At 41.5% G+C, this 20658-nt stretch overlaps 1 protein-coding gene across 1 annotated transcript in view; it reads left to right on the plus strand.

Moving 5' to 3' along the window:
* The window catches only part of LOC136245476 (pre-mRNA-processing-splicing factor 8), a 28695-nt gene that overhangs the window by 6343 nt on the left and 1694 nt on the right, over positions 1–20658 (plus strand). The window contains exons 9-40 of the mRNA XM_066037018.1: positions 377–496; positions 606–795; positions 2153–2272; positions 8466–8600; positions 8867–9076; positions 9130–9363; positions 9411–9500; positions 9550–9713; positions 9872–9998; positions 10109–10301; positions 10821–11008; positions 11237–11475; positions 11526–11672; positions 12506–12839; positions 12906–13013; positions 13068–13207; positions 13319–13408; positions 13594–13822; positions 13873–14042; positions 14195–14324; positions 14494–14640; positions 15163–15323; positions 15474–15665; positions 15767–16004; positions 16055–16183; positions 16477–16665; positions 16719–16817; positions 18129–18188; positions 18527–18660; positions 18712–19093; positions 19137–19232; positions 19712–19896. Coding sequence (XP_065893090.1) covers positions 377–496; positions 606–795; positions 2153–2272; positions 8466–8600; positions 8867–9076; positions 9130–9363; positions 9411–9500; positions 9550–9713; positions 9872–9998; positions 10109–10301; positions 10821–11008; positions 11237–11475; positions 11526–11672; positions 12506–12839; positions 12906–13013; positions 13068–13207; positions 13319–13408; positions 13594–13822; positions 13873–14042; positions 14195–14324; positions 14494–14640; positions 15163–15323; positions 15474–15665; positions 15767–16004; positions 16055–16183; positions 16477–16665; positions 16719–16817; positions 18129–18188; positions 18527–18660; positions 18712–19093; positions 19137–19232; positions 19712–19896 — 5370 coding nt within the window. The remainder of the gene's footprint in view (positions 1–376; positions 497–605; positions 796–2152; positions 2273–8465; positions 8601–8866; positions 9077–9129; positions 9364–9410; positions 9501–9549; positions 9714–9871; positions 9999–10108; positions 10302–10820; positions 11009–11236; positions 11476–11525; positions 11673–12505; positions 12840–12905; positions 13014–13067; positions 13208–13318; positions 13409–13593; positions 13823–13872; positions 14043–14194; positions 14325–14493; positions 14641–15162; positions 15324–15473; positions 15666–15766; positions 16005–16054; positions 16184–16476; positions 16666–16718; positions 16818–18128; positions 18189–18526; positions 18661–18711; positions 19094–19136; positions 19233–19711; positions 19897–20658) is intronic.

A 20658-nucleotide genomic window follows, 5' to 3' on the forward strand; every position in this document is an offset into this window, starting at 1 on the left:
TTATCAGGGCATTTATCCCAGGGTGTTTACATTACACAAAGTATCAATATACAACATTGTGTCATGTTGTCATGGTGATGGGGAGGGGCAGATGATGATATCCTACTATGCTGAGCTCAGATGGTCCACTAATCTTGATGGGCACTAATTAGAATAGTGTTCATTGTAAAGGTGGACAAAAAGTATTGGAAGGCTTGCAGAGTTGTCACCAAATTACCATGGCAACTGCTATTGGGACTTCCAACATTTTCATCCAATCAGCTGTGTTGATACTTTAGTAATCTGATGCCCCTCCCCCTATTGTGATCATTTGATCCACTGTGGTTTAGAATAATGTACGTGTTATTCCTCATAATCACATGATCCCTTGTTACAGGTATTGTGAACACTGTCCTACTGGTCATCCAGTTAAGGTCAGAGTGTCTTATCAGAAGATGTTGAAGGTATATGTGTTGAATGCTCTCAAACATCGTCCACCTAAAGCTCTGAACAAGAAGTGAGTTCAAATATTATTTGAAATGTTACTAGCTCTAGGATAACAGCCCATGTGCTTAATATCGGATTAGTTTTGACACTTAAATTATGGCACATGTGTCTATTAACAGGTACCTGTTCCACTCATTCAAGTCCACCAAGTTTTTCCAGTCAACTGAACTGGATTGGGTGGAGGCTGGGCTACAAGTGTGTCGTCAAGGTTACAACATGTTAAACCTGTTGATTCACCGTAAGAACCTGAATTACCTGCATCTTGACTACAACTTCAACCTGAAACCTGTTAAGACCCTGACTACCAAGGTGAGTTACTCCTAATAATACACACCATGTTTTATTACTAGTGTAATAAGCCAATTTAAAGATTTTCACACATTGCTACAATGCCAAGTAGGAATTTCCCCTCATAGCTGCCATCGTCTCTGTTTCAGTACTTTTATCACTGGAACCCTATACTATGTATATATATACTATGTATACATTTAAAAATTTTTTTCTTAGTTTAACTTTTACTTGGAGCATATTCTTAGAGCGTAGCTGGCTATGAAATAGACGTGTGGTTGTAACTGTTGTGTTAGAGTATCTCAATCTCTCTACAGTACTATAAGCTAGGGGCATGGTACAATACCTTGTTTTCTATGCAGCTAGATTGTTTAGGGGTGTGGCCTTAGCACTGATATTAGAGGTGTGGTAGCGTGTTCTGATGGTTTAGGGAGGCATAGCTGTAGTGATGTGCAATGTATTGGTTATATTGATTATCGTGATATATTAATTTTTATATTGTAGTTTTGATAAGAAATTAATATCGTTATATGGTGATATGTGGTGTAGCAATTCCATCAGAAAATGATAGTATTAATTTCTTTATAACAGACTTACTTGCAGAGGAAAGTGCATGTTATACTATTTTACATGTTTATACTCAAATACTAGCAATTTATTACCATGACCTCATGCAATTTGTATATTGTAATAATTGATCATATCGTGATAAAAGAAGAGAGTAATAATCGTGATAGGCAATATACAAAATTTGCCATCCATATCACACAACATGGCTGCCCTTTTAGTGATTAAAAGTAACTACATTAACAGACCAGAGATTACTCTAATAAAACAGTCACCTCAATACAACAGTTATGTATCATGTTCTAGTAGAACAGTCATACAAGTTTATCGGTACAATGAATAAAGTACAACAGATGTATTTATATTTTTTAAATGACTTGGGGGAATCCAAGTGATAGAAAGTAGTGGTGTGAGATGAGTAATGGTATTGCAACATAGCTCGGTGGGAAAATCCCTAACTGTGTATACAGTAAATCAGCCTTCTGGATTGTGATATTGTTCATTACAATGGATTTCACCCAGAAATGTAGTCAAATCTCCTTATACACTGGTGTGGTGACTGGCACAAACTACAAACTCCTCTATTACAACATGGTGATTCTGTGTTAAACACATCATAATTATTTATTAGACGTGTGTGCCTAACATAGTATGAACTTTTCTCTGAAAATTATAAGTGCATGTGCTTAACAACCTGACTTTACGGTATTAAAAATAAGCAATAAAAAAAAGATACGAACGATAATATGACAACATAATACACACAGTAATAGCTGGTCACATGTCATCATGTATTCTTATTATTTCACAGGAACGTAAGAAGTCTCGTTTTGGTAATGCCTTCCACTTGTGTCGTGAGATATTACGACTGACTAAACTGATAGTGGACTCTGTGGTGCAGTTTCGTCTTGGTAATGTTGACTGCTTCCAGGTGGGTGGGTGTTGTTTATTGGATCACATGAGCAACTGTAGTAGTATAACAAATAGAAGGAAAGCTTTTAAGTTGAATTCTGAATCAGGGATTAAATATCCACTAGTTATCTGCAGGTGTAGGCGACCTCCCTTGTTTCTCTACTTTTATGGCTACCATTGATCCCTAATTGAACTTAAAATTTCTAATTTTTGTTTGTTTACTTTTTTGTAATATAATCATGTACTACCTAACCAATACTGCCAAGGTGATATGAAGGTATTGTGAGGTAGCTGGTTTCTGGATAATTTTTTTTTTGTGAGAAAGTGCAAACCAACATGCATATTAAAACTATTTAACAGAATTTTCTACTGACTAACTAACTATAGTCAGTTCACATTTTCACTTGAGCTCTGCCAAAAAAAACTTGTGATATCAGATCAAAGAGGTTATGATTCTGTACTGGTGTTTACATGCCTGAATTATCTATACTAAATGTATAGGATATTCATAACTTACCCACATCAAAGCACTTTTTGATTGAAATTTAAAGGGCTTCACAGTGCTCTGCCTCGTGAAACATGAGTGATTAACAAAAAACAAGGGTTCTAGTGAATGCAAACCAACTATAACTGATGTCTTCAGACAAGCACAACTCAATAACAGCTAAGGCTATAGGCTTGATTTTTTACTTAGACGTTGCTTCAGCCCAACAGGTGTCTTTTGGTATACTACAGTACATACAATGTACGCATCATGAACATGTGCTCAGACAAAAACATCAAGTATGATGGCATACTTTCTGCTGATGAGGTATGCACTGGTTCATCCGTCATAATTATACAATAGGTACTGTTGGTAGAATAAAGCCCAAAACGTGTCTTTAGTGCATCCATGATCCCTAATATACAGTTACTACTATAGTACGTACCAAGAGTTAATAATAAGAGAGGAGAGTGTCTAATGCCGCATAGTCCTGTAATAGATGATTGCGCAGAAGTTAAACGGCTTCTTTTCCGCGTAATGTACAGACTGGCTAGTATATTTTCGCATTTAACCACAAAGGCTATCCCAGACACAAGGGCGTGTGTTCAACTCGATGTTCAAGTTCACCATGAAGAGCATCGCTCTGTTGCGTAAAGAAGTGTAGCTGTTAACCTCGAAGATAACTCTGGGGGAGAGCGTCTGAGAAACCAATAAACATGAACCAAAGGCGGAGTATCGCTTCGAATTTTCACTGCGTTGCCATGTTGCCCTACCTTTGAGCATTCTTGAATTGAAGGAGCACTGTTCCCTGTACATACAGCTCAGTCTTTAGTTCAGTCTTCGAATATTCTTGAGGATTCATCACGGTACGGCTAAACTAATTGCGGTAAGGAAATGAACAAATACTAGAGGCCTATACGTTACACGGAAAGGAAGCCGTTTAACTTCTGCGCAATCAGCTATTACAGGCCTATACAGTGTTAGACACTCTCCTCTTGATAGTACTATATAATTTCCGAATGGCTCAGGGCATGTAATGCCTGCATGCTATTAGGAATTACATGAGGAAGGTGAAGTTGAAATATCAACATGTAATGGACATAAATACATTACTATCACAGCAAAATGTTTAAAGAGTTCACGTGACAAAGTTCAAATGATGTCATTTCCGGTAAATCGGGTATAAAAGTTGCCACGTGTCCCTTCTAACTCGGCTTTCTTTGTAGAATCTAACTGTGTGTGAACAAAAAACAACAGTGTAACACTAATGTAGGGAGGGTGGGTGGAAATGTTGATATTTCAACTTCACCTTCCTCATGTAATTCCTAATAGCATGCAGGCATTACATGCCCTGAGCCATTCGGAAATTACATTTCGGAAGGCTCCGTCTCAATATCAACATGTAAGTTTGACGCTACTAGAAGAACACAGAACTGCTTTCCCAAAGGACGTTTCGTCTTCTGTGTTCTTTGAATAACGAAGGTAGAATTTCTGAAAAGTACTAACAGATGACCAATCTGCTGCTTGTAAAATGTCTGATGTTGTTACACCAGCCGCAGCTGCTGTTGAGCTAGAAGCCCCTCTCACAGAGTGAGCTTTAAAGATCTCAGTGTTGATACCAGCCTCACTCAAACATGTCTTTAGCCACCTGGCTATTGTACTACTGGTCACTGGCTCGTGTTTTCCAATCCAGGATAAAAAGAGTAGAGTCTGCTTCTTATCTGTTGATAAATCACGAAACTCTAATGTTCTGGCCTCATATGCCTGTAGTGTAACTACTGGACAAATTGTTTCCTCCTCTGTATACTTTGGATAGAAGAAGTCTGCCAAAGGTTTTGAAGGTCTACTCTGCTTTGAGAGATGTTGAGGCTTGAATATCACGCCTGATGTTGTAAAACAACGATGTCCAATGTCCAGCTTGCTCAGGTCCACTGTTCTAGCTGGTCTAGTTAATGCCATAAGCATCGCTGACTTTAAGGTGAGCTGACGGAGTGACAATTGGTCATTCTTGCCCCAGCTCTGTAAATATTTCAGGACTGCTCCAACATCCCAAAAGGATGAATACCTTGGCAATGGGGGCCTCTCATTATATACCCCTTTGAGCATCCTCGTAATCAAAGGATGTTGCCCAATGGGGTGCCCATCAACTTTCGAATGTAGTGCTGAGATTGCTGACCTGTAGGAGTTCAATGACCGGTACTTGTAACCATCCTTAAACAACTCTGCTAAAAAGTTGACTATATCTTCTATAGGTCCAGTAGTGGGATCTCTATTCCTTGGACCACACCAGCAAGCCCACTTTGCAAACAACGAATCGTAGCTTGATTTAGTCTTGGACCTCCAGGATGCAAGAAGGAGTTTTGCAGCCTGTGGAGAAATTCCTTGTGATGTAAAGGATTTCCGGAGATTGGCCATGCCACTAGTGTTGGTACCCCCTGGCCCATTATGAAGTCCTGTTCTGACTGAAGTATCACCAGATCTTCCTGAGCTGGAAGGATCCTGGGAAAGTCCTCCACCATTTCCAGGATGATTGGATACCAAGATTGGGATGCCCACAGAGGTGTGATCATCACTACTCTGGCTACCTGCCTCTTTACTTGGCTCAGACAACGTGCAATCAAACACCATGGGGGATTGGCAAATCCCCTTTTCTGAGACCAATCCTGATTGAACGCATCCATTCCCTGTGCCTCTGGGTCTGGTCTCCAACTGTAAAACATTGGGAGCTGCTTTGTTAGTCGAGAAGCAAACAGGTCTATCTGTAGAGGCCCCATTGACTGCTGTATTTGGTTGAATACTTGGGGATTTAGCATCCAATCGCAGCGATCTTTCATCAGTCTTGACTCCTGATCTGCTACTACATTCTCCTTCCCTGGCAAATGTTCTGCTATTAGGAAAATATTCCTCTGTAGACACCACTCCCATATTGTCAAGGCCAGTTGACACAACAGGGGGGAATGTGTGCCTCCTAGCTTGTTGATATATGTCACTGCTGTGACATTGTCCAGTTTCATCTGAATTGCCATACTGCGATTGTGTTTGGCAAAGCTCTGCAGTGCCAGGAAGGCTGCCAATAATTCTAGGTAGTTGATGTGGTGTAAGGTTTCTTCCTGTGACCACCTTCCCCCTGTACTCTGTTCGCCCTGTCGAGCTCCCCAGCCCTTGTTGGAGGCGTCTGACTCTATTGTCATACTTGGTATTCGGGGCAATATAGGAGATTTTATTGGTAGCTTCCAGTCCAGGGATATCCACCAAGTTAAGTCGTTCACAGCTTCCTTGGTCAGATTCAAATTGGTATTGAATTTGAAGGTTGCGAGTTCTGGTTGACCCAGATTCTCTGGCACCACAGAATTGATCAAAGACTGTAGTACTCTGTAGTGCAATGGGGCTTGCCATATTGCTCTCATAGATGCTGAGGCTTTGCCCACAAACCTTGCTACATCTCTCACTGACACACACTGTTGGTGAAGGAGATGTTGTGCCAACTGTTGAATCTTCCTCAGCTTCTCTGCTGGGAATATTAAATGCAGTGTCATTGTATCTATCAGAAACCCCAGGAATTCCATTCTCTGTTGAGGAATTAACACTGACTTTGTCTGATTGACAACTAGACCTAGGGCTTCGAACATCTGGGAGATCAAAGGAATGAGTTGAATTAACTTTACCTGGTGTAGAATCAGAATGTCGTCCAGGTAGATCACCAGACGAATACCCATGTGCCTGAGAGTCCCTACCACGGGTTTCATCACTTTTGAAAAGACCCGGGGGGCTGAAGTGAGTCCGAATGGGAGACATTGAAACTGATAAATCTTGCCTTCCCATTGAAACTGAAGAAGGTGCTGGCTCTCCTGGTGAATTGGAATCTGAAGGTATGCATCCTTCAGATCCATTTTTATCATCCAGTCGTTCGCTTGGATGAGGTGTGGCAAAATGTGCAGACCTTCCATTTTGAAGTGTTCGGTCTTCACAAAGGAGTTCAGGGATTTCAGATTTATTACTGGTCTCTGCCCCCCCTCCTTCTTTTCCACCAAAAATATTTGTGACACAAAACTTTTTGGGGATAGTATTGTCTCCCTTACGGCACCCTTGGACAATAAGTCCTTGATCTCTTCCGAGATCTTCATCTGCTCTTCCGTGGAGCACTTTATTTCTGGCATTGGCTTTGTTTGCCAAGGCATCTGAAATAATTCTAGTTGGTACCCTGGCACCGCTTGTAAAACCCATCGGTCTTCTGTTAACTGTTCCCAGTTTTTTAAATACTGGGCCAGCCTTCCAGCCAACTTTGGACTGTTGATTGTCAAGTCCATCTGGCCTATCAACACCTCTAAGTGGTGCTTTGGTGTCTGTATTTGTGCTGACTCTGGGGTAGGGTTCACAGGTTTTATTGAATTTGACATACATGGTGTTAACAATTGTTCTATATCTAGTCATTTGTCCTTCTTGCTGCTTGCCTGGACATGACCCTTCTTTGATTTCCCAGGGCCGTAGTGGTGTGGTTTGCCACCCTGTTGGCCCCAGCTGCTCTTGTGAGGGTGGCTTGACCGAAAACCCGTCTGCTTTGGCTTGGTTGATGGTGGATAGACTGCCTTCTTTAGTACTGCTGCAGCCTCCAGCTTAGCCTTAGCCTTCTCCCCAAAGTCCTCCCCAAACAGGAAAGGTTCAGCACCTTTAAAATCAGAGTCCTTCATCAATGTCTGCAGCTGTGGGTTCAGGTGCTTCATTGCTTCCTTCCTTCTTAAAGAGGATTGGTGCTGGGCAGCATCCCCTAAGAGCACTATAGCTGACTGAATCATTGGAATGGCCTCTTTTAGAGTGAATTCTTCGCCGTCAGCTTGTTCCAGACATGACACCAGTGGAAACATAACTTCCATATACATTTCCTGTGTCCTGAAGGCTATTTTGTCTTCCTTGACGGCATTACTTGGAAGGGTTGCCTCTACCACTGGTGGTAGCGAGGGACACATCGTCCACTTCGTGTCAGGCTGTCCGTACTTGTCGGCTTTAGTTTTCCTGCTTTTATAATCCAATCGGGATCCACAAGCAGCCTCTAAAAAGGCTTCGCCTTCCTCAGACAAGGTGAACTTAGAGCCATCGCTCTCAGTGTTCTCATTCTCGAGTGGATCCCGTTCATAATCGCTGTCGCGAAGATCAATACCATTGTCGCCATCGCGACTGGTCGCCTCCAGGCCATTATTACCATCGCCATCGCGAAGGCGTTTCTGCGGGTAGGCTCTTCCTCCCTCATTTTTCAACTTGTTCACATCTTCCTTTAAGGTGGCAACAGAAGCTAACAGTTCTTGTAACAGATTGTCCGTCGAGTTCTCTGGAGGAGTAGTCATTCTGTACCCAACGCGAAGACTGCCGAGTTCGTCACGAGTGCTGTCACAGCAAAGTAAAAAGCCGAGTTAGAAGGGACACGTGGCAACTTTTATACCCGATTTACCGGAAATGACATCATTTGAACTTTGTCACGTGAACTCTTTCAACATTTTGCTGTGATAGTAATGTATTTATGTCCATTACATGTTGATATTGAGACGGAGCCTTCCGAAATGTAATTGTCCTATGTATTTGTATTTAGAGCATGTAGTGTTTGGTGCTCCTGGGAGATATGTTTGAGCAAGATTATGTGAAATCACTATTTTTGAATGAAATGATTGTAAAGTTCACTTGTTGGTTTAGTCATACATATCACATGTTGATCACATGATCACTACACACACTATAGCTAGCTGATGGACTACAATACACATTTGCTCATGTTGGTCAGTTGACTGGAATGTACCGGTACAAGTACAAGTTGATGAGACAGATTAGAATGTGCAAGGATCTCAAACATGTCATCTATTATCGGTTTAATACTGTAAGTCTGTATGTGTGTATGTCCAGTGATTGTAGTAGTGTAGTTACTGTATACAATGGGATAGTTTGGTTACTAGTGTTCAGGTAAGCCAATCCACACAAAGCCCTGTATAGTGTTCAACCACTCTAATGGACCATACCTGTAGTGAAATACTCTAATAGAACAGTCATTACTGTGCTTTTCGGATAATTTACACAGGATGATAATCTATGATAGTGTAGTGTTTGTTTGTTCCATTGATTAACTTATGTCATCCATCCCCTCAGGGTCCAGTTGGCAAGGGCCCGGGGGTAGGTATCTGGGCTCCAGGCTGGAGGGTGTGGATGTTCTTCCTGAGGGGTGTGGTCCCCCTACTGGAGCGTTGGCTAGGCAACCTGTTATCACGACAATTTGAAGGACGTCACTCAAAGGGTGTGGCGAAGACTGTTACTAAGCAACGAGTTGAGAGTCATTTTGATCTAGAGCTGCGTGCTTCGGTAAGGAGACACGCCCACAATATATCCTGTAATTTGATTGGCTACTACTACAGGTGATGCATGATATATTGGACATGATGCCTGAGGGTATCAAACAGAACAAAGCTCGTGTGATCCTACAACATCTTAGTGAAGCATGGAGATGTTGGAAGGCTAATATACCATGGAAAGTGCCTGGCCTGCCAATACCAGTGGAGAATATGATCCTTCGTTATGTCAAGTCTAAAGCTGACTGGTGGACCAATACTGCTCATTATAACAGGGAGAGGATCAGACGTGGTGCCACGGTAACCATTACATCATGTTGATGATTATATCATCACCATGGTTACAGGTTGACAAAACAGTATGCAAGAAGAACCTCGGCAGGTTGACCAGATTGTACCTTAAGGCTGAACAAGAGAGACAACATAATTATTTGAAAGTGAGGGATAGTTCATGCGATGTCATGTGATGCTACTAATGGTTGTTAGGATGGGCCATACATCTCGGCTGAAGAAGCTGTAGCAATTTACACAACAACAGTTCATTGGCTGGAAAGCAGACGATTCTCACCAATCCCATTTCCCCCCCTCTCATATAAACATGACACCAAGTTGTTGATCCTGGCCCTTGAGAGGCTGAAGGAGGCTTACAGGTGGGTAGAGCTTATTGTGGGGTGCGACTTGTGCATGGGTAGGACTTATTTTGGGCATGACCTGTATATAGGTTGGGCTTTGTGAGTATGACTAGTGCATAGGATGAGGCTAACATGTAGGGGTTGGTTGTACTGTACTTGTTAATTTGTTGTTACAGTGTAAAGAGCAGACTGAACCAATCTCAACGTGAAGAATTGGGACTTATTGAACAAGCCTATGATAATCCACATGAGGCATTATCTAGAATTAAACGTCATCTGTTGACACAAAGAGCTTTCAAAGAGGTTAGAAACTTTGTTCCTATATTCCATTCTCCATTATCGTTAGTTGTCTGAGCTTGGAATGAAAAATTTTATTGTTATTTGTTTAAGGCAGTTTTCCATTCCAATTCCAGGTTGGAATAGAGTTCATGGACCTATACAGTCACCTTGTACCAGTATATGATGTTGAGCCACTGGAGAAGATCACTGATGCCTACCTGGACCAGTACTTGTGGTATGAGGCTGACAAGAGGAGGTTGTTCCCTCCATGGATCAAACCTGCTGACACTGAACCACCACCATTACTAGTGTATAAGTGGTGCCAAGGTGATCAGTGTGTGTGTGTGCATGTGTGCGAGCGAGCGAGCGAGCGTGGTGTGTGTGTGTGTGAGTGTGTGTGCGAGCTAATGTGCGTCGTTGGTGTTGTAGTTTGCTTAAGCAAGAAACTTATTAACATTGCTTTAGTCAGCCTAACTGTATAATGGGGACATGGTGGACTGGGGAAGTGCCGTGTCAACTGGGGAAGCGCCGTGTCAACTGGTGAATCTAATGCCATCTGTCCAAGGTCCTGGTAGGACTTGAGGTGCCCACACCTGAAAGACATGGTACAGCCTCCAGTAGGTTACTAGTCCCGCCCTTGCCTGTGCTGCTCTTCGCACCTGAGGAGTGCAAAGGCTGGTTCACTGGGTAAGCGTGACCATGCTTAGATGCTAGCACAATAGCTGAAGGCTTTGCTTTGTTGCTTTTATGTGTGTGTGCGTGCGTAGGTGTGTTAGGGGAGCTAGTGTTAAGTAGTAATTACTGTGTATCACATGACTACTAGCCCCACCCACCCATCTCTTGCAGGCATCAACAACTTACAGGACGTATGGGAGACTGGTGATGGAGAGTGTAATGTGATGATGCAGACAGAGTTTGACAAGATGTATGAGAAGATTGACCTGACCCTGCTCAACAGGTTATTGAGGTTGATAGTGGATCACAATATTGCTGACTACATGACTGCCAAGAATAATGTGGTCATTAACTATAAGGTGAGTTTGGAGTGTGTGTTCTTGTTAACTGCTAATATCCCTAATGTGGATATCTTGATAATCAGGACACTTGTACATAGTCCCATTTGTTTTAGTGTACACATTTACACCACTATAATCAGGACACCTTAACAGTATTTCAAAGTACTGTTCTTAATGTAATGTGATTTAGCTAAATTGTACACATGTCTACCACCCTGAGAGTGTGTCATCCCTATCCCCCCATAGGACATGAACCACACCAACTCATACGGGATCATTAGGGGTCTACAGTTTGCCTCCTTCATAGTACAGTATTATGGGTTAGTACTAGACTTACTAGTACTGGGACTACAGAGAGCTAGTGAAATGGCCGGACCACCTCAGATGCCTAACGACTTCTTGACATTTCAAGATGTTGACACAGAAACAAGTCATCCAATCAGATTGTACTCTCGCTACATCAACAAAGTGCACATATTCTTCAGGTAATCATGTGATCATCAGCCCCACCCCTTGATGACATTACTTCCTGCAGGTTCACAGCGGAGGAAGCTCGTGACCTCATTCAACGATACCTCACTGAACACCCTGACCCTAATAATGAGAATATTGTTGGGTATAACAACCGAAAGTGTTGGCCTCGGGACAGTAGGATGAGGTTGATGAAACATGATGTTAACCTGTAAGTTATTACCTCAGGGTGTAATGTGTGTTGTATTTTAATATGTCACTACTGTTGTGTTGATGGTTTGGCTTGTAAGTCGTACGATATTCCTCTTGTCATACAGTATGATAGTACTGTATATTAGGGATCATGGAGGTTGGGGTTTTTCTGGCCAAACAAAAAAAAATCACCCAAAAACCAGCTTCACAATATCATCCTGGAGTCTTGGCAGTGTTGGTCAGGTATAACCAAGCCCAAAATTGTCTTCAGTACAACCTTAAATGCTTCCAATATATTGTTACAAAATTAAAAATTATTACAAAACTTTAAAAACAATGAAAATTTCTGACTAACTGCCTGCCTGCCTGTGTTTGTTTTTGAAGTGGATATTGTGCTGGTACCAGTTTACAACCTAGGATAGACATTTTACTGGCTAATCATTTGTTGTATAAACATTAGGAATTCGTCCCTATGGAGAAACACACTTAGAGGATTAGGAACAGCTCTCCTAGAATTGAGAACAGCACCCTTAAGATTAGGAACAGCGCCCCCAGGATTAAGAACAGCACTTTTAGGGTTAGGGTTGGGCTCAGCCTTGGTTTCTTCTTTACCTTTGTTATATATAGAGGTTAGTTGCGCATTTATAAGGTAAAAACTAAAGGAGTTGTTTAGCTGGCAGCGCCGTAGTATAATGGTCATGACGATGGACTGAAGAGTGAGAGACCCCGGGTTTGAATCTGCAGCCTGACTGCACTGTTGTGGTTTTTTCTGTGATTTTTTAAGGAACCTTTTTTGTATGCCTACATTACCAGCTCTATATAACCGGCCATTTGTTTTACTCGTTGTTCTAGTGGTCGTGCAGTATTCTGGGACATCAAGAACAGGTTACCTCGTTCTATCACTACAATAGACTGGGATGCTCCAGAGAGTTTTGTGTCAGTGTACAGCAAGGACAATCCCAACCTATTATTCAACATGTCAGGCTTTGAGTGTCGTATACTGCCCAAGTGTAGGGTGACCTATGAAGAGATTGCCCACCAAGATGGAGTATGGAACCTTCAGAATGAGGTCACCAAGGAGAGAACTGCTCAGTGTTTCCTCAAAGTTGATGAAGAGTCACAACAACGTTTCCACAACAGAGTGAGACAAATCCTGATGGCATCCGGCTCTACCACGTTCACCAAGGTGATGTGATAATTTAATATTACGTCATGTGATGTCATATTACATCGTGTGATGTCATTACGTTAGATTGTTAACAAGTGGAACACAGCACTGATAGGATTAATGACTTATTTCAGAGAGTCAGTAGTAAACACCAGGGAGTTGTTGGATCTGTTGGTGAAGTGTGAGAATAAGGTTAGTATGACCATGTGATCCTCATGTGGTGATCATGTGATCGCTTCACTACAGATACAAACACGTATCAAGATCGGTCTCAATTCAAAGATGCCAAGTCGTTTCCCTCCAGTAGTATTCTACACCCCCAAGGAGTTGGGTGGACTAGGCATGTTATCAATGGGACATGTGTTGATACCTCAGTCTGATCTCAGGTGAGCGTCACACTGTCTGTGTGTATGTCACATACTGATCCCTATATAAGGTAGTCCAAATGGTCCATTGTGTATACACTGTACATGTCACACCTGGTACCTCACATACAGGTGGTCCAAACAGACAGATGCTGGAGGGATTACTCACTTCAGGTCTGGAATGAGTCATGATGAGGATCAGCTGATACCTAACCTTTATCGGTGAGGCTGTATGACTATAGTTAAAGGTGTTCTTATTGTATGTGGCCTTGAGGATTATTTTTGTAGTTGCCTGATAGTACAAGCTAAGGTTTAGGTTGTATATTAATGTTGTATTATAGAGGATATGATAATGTACTATAGACACATCTTGTAGTGTACTATTAATAGTCTACTCTATTATATAGCTATGTCCAGCCCTGGGAGAGTGAGTTCATAGACTCACAGAGAGTATGGGCAGAATACCGACTGAAGAGACAGGAGGCTAATGCTCAGAACAGGAGGTTGACACTAGAAGATCTGGAGGACTCTTGGGACAGGGGAATCCCCCGTATCAACACCCTATTCCAGAAGGACAGACACACACTAGCTTACGATAAGGGCTGGAGGGTGCGTACTGACTTCAAACAATATCAGGTGAGGTGTTGTCATGACTACAGTGTTCTGATTGGCTGGTTGGTTGCTAGGTGTTGAAGCAGAACCCATTCTGGTGGACACACCAGAGACATGATGGCAAGTTATGGAACCTGAACAATTATCGTACTGACATGATACAGGCACTTGGAGGAGTGGAGGGGATATTGGAGCATACCTTGTTCAAGGGGACCTACTTCCCTACCTGGGAAGGGTTGTTCTGGTTAGTGATGTTGTCTGTGTGTGTTTGTCCATCATACTGTTAGTATATGTTCATTGTGTCTGTCTGTGTGTCTGTCTGTGTGTCTGTCTGTGTGTCTGTCTGTCACACTATACATGAATATCCCCAGTTCACACCATGTTACATCTGTTTAGGGAGAAGGCTAGTGGTTTTGAGGAGTCAATGAAATACAAGAAGTTGACTAATGCTCAACGATCAGGTCTCAACCAGATACCAAATCGTCGGTTCACCTTATGGTGGTCCCCCACCATCAACAGAGCTAATGTGAGTAGTGTACACTTGAGATGTGTTAGTTTACGCTGAGCTGTGTGTATCAGTTAGTTCATACTCCTTAGCATAAACTGACCTAGAAAATCAGACAGTGGTCTGAAAGTGTTAATATTACACAGACTCCAGTATATTATAAGGTATCCTATTTCCTCCTCTCCTCCAGGTCTACGTTGGTTTCCAAGTACAGCTAGACCTCACTGGGATATTCATGCATGGCAAGATCCCCACACTGAAGATCTCACTGATCCAGATATTCCGAGCTCATTTGTGGCAGAAGATTCATGAGAGTACTGTAATGGATCTGTGTCAGGTGAGGACTAACTACTATAGTGGGGTGTGAGACAACTATAGCTCTCTAGCAAATAACATGATACACATGCACACACGCATGCGTGCAACATACACGCACACGCGCAACATACACGCACATGCGCAACATACACGCACACGCGCAACATACACGCACACGCCCAACACACACACACACAATACAGTGTGTAGATGTATTGATACATTGCCTCTGGTGTATCACGATACAACGATATATTGCACGATACAAAGTGGAATCTAAGCAATGGTCTATGTTTTTTTTTTGTTTTCAAGAGAAATAAGTGAGCTAATTTTCCTTTGAGAAGCATTACATACTATTCAGTTTAACCACAATGTACAATAATTTGATTGTCATCCATGTTAACAAGCCACGATGTACCGATACAGCGATAATTGTCTTAAAACGATATGATACACAATATATCGATATATTGTTGCATCTCTAACACACACTACTATACACTACTGGCTACACTACAGTTACAGTATCCTTCACTTACAGGTGTTTGATCAAGAATTGGATGCTCTAGAAATTGAGACAGTTCAGAAGGAGACCATCCATCCTCGCAAGTCTTACAAAATGAACAGTTCTTGTGCAGACATTTTGTTGTTTGCTGCATACAAGTGGAACGTGTCTCGTCCATCATTACTGGCTGATAGCAAGTGGGTGTGGTGTAGAGTTAACCAACAAAATAAGTGTTAGGTGTTCAAATGTATTGTAGAATGTCAATGGCTTTCTAGTTAAGGATTAAAAGTTGTACTATGTTGTCAAGCCTCACCTCACAATAGCTACTGACATCTCTACTCCAATAGGGACACAATGGACAGCAGTACTACACAGAAGTACTGGGTTGATGTACAGCTCAGATGGGGGGACTATGACTCACATGATGTAGAGAGATATTCTAGGGCCAAGTTCCTCGACTACACCACTGATAATATGAGTATCTATCCTTCACCCACTGGAGCACTGATTGCTATTGACCTGGCCTATAACCTGCACAGGTGAGTAGTGTGTGTGTGTTCGTATGTGTCTGCATCTGCATCTGTACGTGTGTCCCTACAGTGTAGCATACAAGGTGTTCACAAGTTCTCCCTTCTTGTAGCGCATTTGGTAACTGGATCCCGGGTATGAAGCCATTAATTCAACAAGCTATGGGTAAGATCATGAAGGCCAATCCAGCCCTGTACGTGTTAAGAGAGAGGATACGTAAGGCACTACAACTCTATTCCTCTGAACCCACTGAACCATACCTATCATCACAAAACTATGGTGAACTATTCTCTAATCAAATCATCTGGTTTGTGGACGATACTAACGTCTACCGTGTAACCATACACAAAGTAAACATGTTGCTATAGTAACCAGGGTGTTATCATCTATCCCATAATAGACATTTGAAGGTAACCTCACAACAAAGCCAATCAATGGAGCCATATTTGTGTTCAACCCTCGTACTGGACAATTGTTCCTCAAGATTATCCACACCTCTGTGTGGGCAGGTCAGAAGAGATTGGGACAGGTCAGTGAGATCATTGTTGTATGATAGTAGTTGTATGGGGGAGAACTGTCAGTGTAGCCTCTGTACAAACAACTGTGTTTAGTTCATCTTGATCAAATTGATATTTCTCCTGGTGATGATGGTTGATATGGTCTTGGTCTTTAACATACAGTTCAATTTTTAACAGAGCTTACTCTTATAGGATAATAAAGTGGTTCAGTCAGTTACAATGAACATGATGGTACTATTGTACTCTATCCCATGTATATATCACAAACACTTCACTGTTGTTACCATGACTACCATGTATACAGCTGGCCAAGTGGAAGACAGCAGAGGAGGTAGCAGCACTTATAAGGTCTCTACCAGTAGAGGAACAACCCAAACAGATCATAGTTACTAGGAAAGGAATGTTGGACCCTCTGGAGGTGCATCTGTTGGACTTCCCTAATATTGTCATCAAGGGGAGTGAACTACAACTACCCTTTCAGGCTTGTCTGAAGGTGTGTTTGTAGATTTGTTGTTGTTGTTGTTAATGTTGTTATGGTAACAACAGGTAGAGAAGTTAGGTGACCTAATCCTAAAGGCCATGGAACCACAGATGGTATTGTTTAATCTCTATGATGACTGGCTGAAGAGTATCTCATCATATACTGTGAGTAGTATACTGAGTAGTTTACTAGCTAATATACTGATAGTATACTGAGTAGTTTACTAGCTAATACTAGTAGTTTACTAACTAATATTGGTAGTATACTAGCTAATATACTGGTAGTATACTAGCTAATACACTAGTAATTTACTAGCTAATATACTAGTAGTTTGCTGGATAGATGTCCTTATAGTGTGTGTTAGTGTTATCGAGGGCTGGGACGAAGCTAAAAATTTATCTGCAACTTTCGCTAGTAAATTGTTTGAATATTCAAATCTCTGCTGTTAGCTACAGGTTTCCTTACAGCTATAGGTTTTCTTATTTGTAAGCATTTGGAAAATGTATAGTAGCAGTTTTGAATGACGTGATTGATCAATTACAAGTAGGCATGTCATAGATTAAACTGTCACAATTGAATTCCAACCAATCAGGGCTGAATATCATTGTTGTAGAATCATGACAACACAACTGTTCATTATTAAAAGGCTCACCAGAAATACATTACAATTTTTAAACAGCTTGCATGGTTAGTTTACAATTCACGCATGTGTATTTCAATATGGCAAGATTACAAAAAGCCACTGTCAGATGACATTTTTGATCTTTTGTAATTTGAATTTTACTTGTGAACTTATGAAACATTTGAAGTTTAGTCCCAATCCTACTATTAGTGTTGTGTGTGATGTTTACAAGTTTTGTAATTTTATAATTGACTTCATCAGTTTGTAATTGATCTTGTCACTTTTTGCAGTCTAGTTTGTTTCCTTGGGAATTGAATTTGACATGTGGTAGAATTAGGTTCTATTGCATTAGAATTTGTCACGTTCATAGGAATTTTTAACCAGTGAGCACAAGAACAGTATGTGAGGTAGTTGAAACAAAGAATAGACATGTAATGGATGTATGCCAACAATAACTTGCTGAAAGAAGTTTGCTTCTATCTTCGTGTGTAGATCAAACAATCGTTCATTGCAAAATTTCCTGCTAACGTGACTAATTCTACTACAAGCTCGTCAAAGTCAATAGCCAGGTGGCAAATTCTATTTCAAAAGTGATGAATTCAATTGTGAACAGGATGAATTTAATAGCAAACAACCTGTAACTGTGATTGTAGATGAGTAGTTAATTCCAGTAATTAGATAATTACATGTGGTTGTTATGGTGAGGGGGATGATGATAATCTAACCAACCATCTTTCGGGACTGAAATTTGAACATGTTGATATCCTCTGACAACCTGACCCCTCACCTGATTGGCTACTTGTTATCTCAAATAGAAGTCACCCGTGCTACTAACATGTTCTTATACACGTAGGCCTTCTCCAGACTAATCCTGATATTGAGAGCTCTACATGTTAATGTGGACAGGACCAAGGTGACTAGCTGTGTGTTGTTTGTGTGGTAGTTAATATGTGACTGGATCTGTCATAATCATCACCCTTTTAGCCTCATATGCCTAGAACTTTTGGATTTACAGCCATGTAAACTATCAACAACAATAAGATCAATTTGTGCAAAGTGTATAGTGAAACCTCTTGGTAATGGGTAATTCTTAGGGTCAGAGTTCATTACAGATTTCACTGTAAAGGATTTTGAATTCCTGTTGTTTCTTGACTACATATTTCACACCTAAAGTACCGGTCCCTGCTGAAGGATTTCAGATAGTCCATTGTGTACCTGACACATGACCTCCCCTCATTGTAATGCCCTCAGGTGATACTGAAGCCAGACAAAACAACAATAACAGAGCCACATCATATATGGCCGACACTCACGGATGAGGAATGGATCAGGGTAGAGGTGTCTCTGAAGGATTTGATCTTAGCTGATTATGGCAAGAAGAATAAGTAAGTAGTAAGACTAGGGGTGTGCGTGTCGTCATCTTTGTCATGGTACAGTGTCAATGTTGCATCACTCACTCAGTCAGAGATCAGGGATGTGATTCTGGGAATGGAAATATCAGCTCCGTCACAACAACGTCAACAAATAGCTGAGATTGAGAAACAGACTAAAGAACAATCCCAATTAACGGCCACCACAACACGTACAGTTAATGTCCATGGTGATGAGATCATTGTATCCACTGTGAGCAACTATGAGACTCAAACCTTCTCATCTAAGACTGAGTGGCGTATACGAGCCATCTCAGCAACCAACCTGCACCTGCGTACCAACCACATCTATGTGTCATCTGATGACATCAAAGAGACTGGCTTCACCTACATCTTACCCAAGAACATTCTGAAGAAGTTTATCATCATATCTGACCTGCGTACTCAGGTATGTCACCATGGTGATAGTTGTGTTACTATGGTGGTGACAGATTGCTGGATACCTGTATGGGGTCAGTCCCCCTGATAATCCACAGGTGAAGGAGATAAGGTGTATCGTCATGGTACCTCAGTGGGGTACTCATCAGGTATGACTGCTACTTGTAATGTGCACACACACGCACACGCACTCACATTACATCACACACACACACACACACACACACACACACACACACACACACACACACACACACACACACACACACACACACACACACACACACACACACACACACACACACACACACACACACACACTCACACTCACATCACACCACACACACACACACACACACACACAACACACACAACACAACACACACACACACACAACACACACACAACACACACACACAACACACACACACAACACACACACACACAACACACAACACACACACACACAACACACACACACACAACACACACACAACACACACAACACACACAGAACACACAACACACACACACACAACACACACACAACACACAACACACACACACACAACACACACACAACACACACACACACACACACCAAATCACTGATCACATGATCCTACAGGTGGTACACCTACCCCAGAGGTTACCCTCGCATGATTACCTGAAGGAGATGGAGCCATTAGGATGGGTACACACACAACCCAACGAGTTACCTCAACTATCCCCACAAGATGTTACCATGCATGCTAAGATCATGGCTGATAATCCTTCCTGGGATGGGGAGAAGACCATTGTCATCACTTGCAGGTAACAATTGACCTGTTAAATCTGTTAGACATGTTAGTGTGACCAGGTCACTGTGTACCTGCTTAATATGGTGTTTTCTCTTATCCCACTCACTACCATATGGCAGAATAGATTATAAACACTTCTATAGGAACACTTTAATTGTGTAGCTTCATTTGAATGTTTTAGTAGCCCCAGTGTTTATCCTGTAATGATGATGCCTTAAAGGGGTAATGAGCTGTTACAACATACAACATTTGAATCCTGTGGGTGGACGCCCAATGTATATAATTAGGTCATATGAAAAATGGTACAGGACATGATGTGTACCAGGTGTAAACTTGTAGTTCACTACAGTCAAGTGCTTGTGAAGCCAAATATGCTACATGTGACAGCCAGCATACCAGTTGATTACAGTGATAAAACTACTACTTTGCTGCTGTTTACACTCACTTTACTATATCAAAGAGTATTTCAACAAGTAAGTGCTTGGAATCCTCACAACAATAGGTCTTACTCCTTAGAATTCAATATATTAAAAATTTTGATTGTGCATTTTAAATATTAGAAACATTCGAATAATCAGCAATTTTTCTTTATGCGCTAGTTTTGATGTATGGTAGCCACTCAACGCTTGCAGCTGGATACATTGTGTATCTTGTCAAGTTCATGTTACAGGTGGTAAAGTACAAGCATCACATGATGTTATTATTGGATCCAAAAATAATAAACAGCACATTGCCCCTTTAAAGTGAAATGAAGTAAGGATAGCCGGTATTGCAG

Source organism: Dysidea avara, chromosome 15 (assembly GCF_963678975.1).
Source record: "Dysidea avara chromosome 15, odDysAvar1.4, whole genome shotgun sequence".
In the NCBI taxonomy this organism is placed as follows: Eukaryota; Metazoa; Porifera; class Demospongiae; order Dictyoceratida; family Dysideidae; genus Dysidea; species Dysidea avara.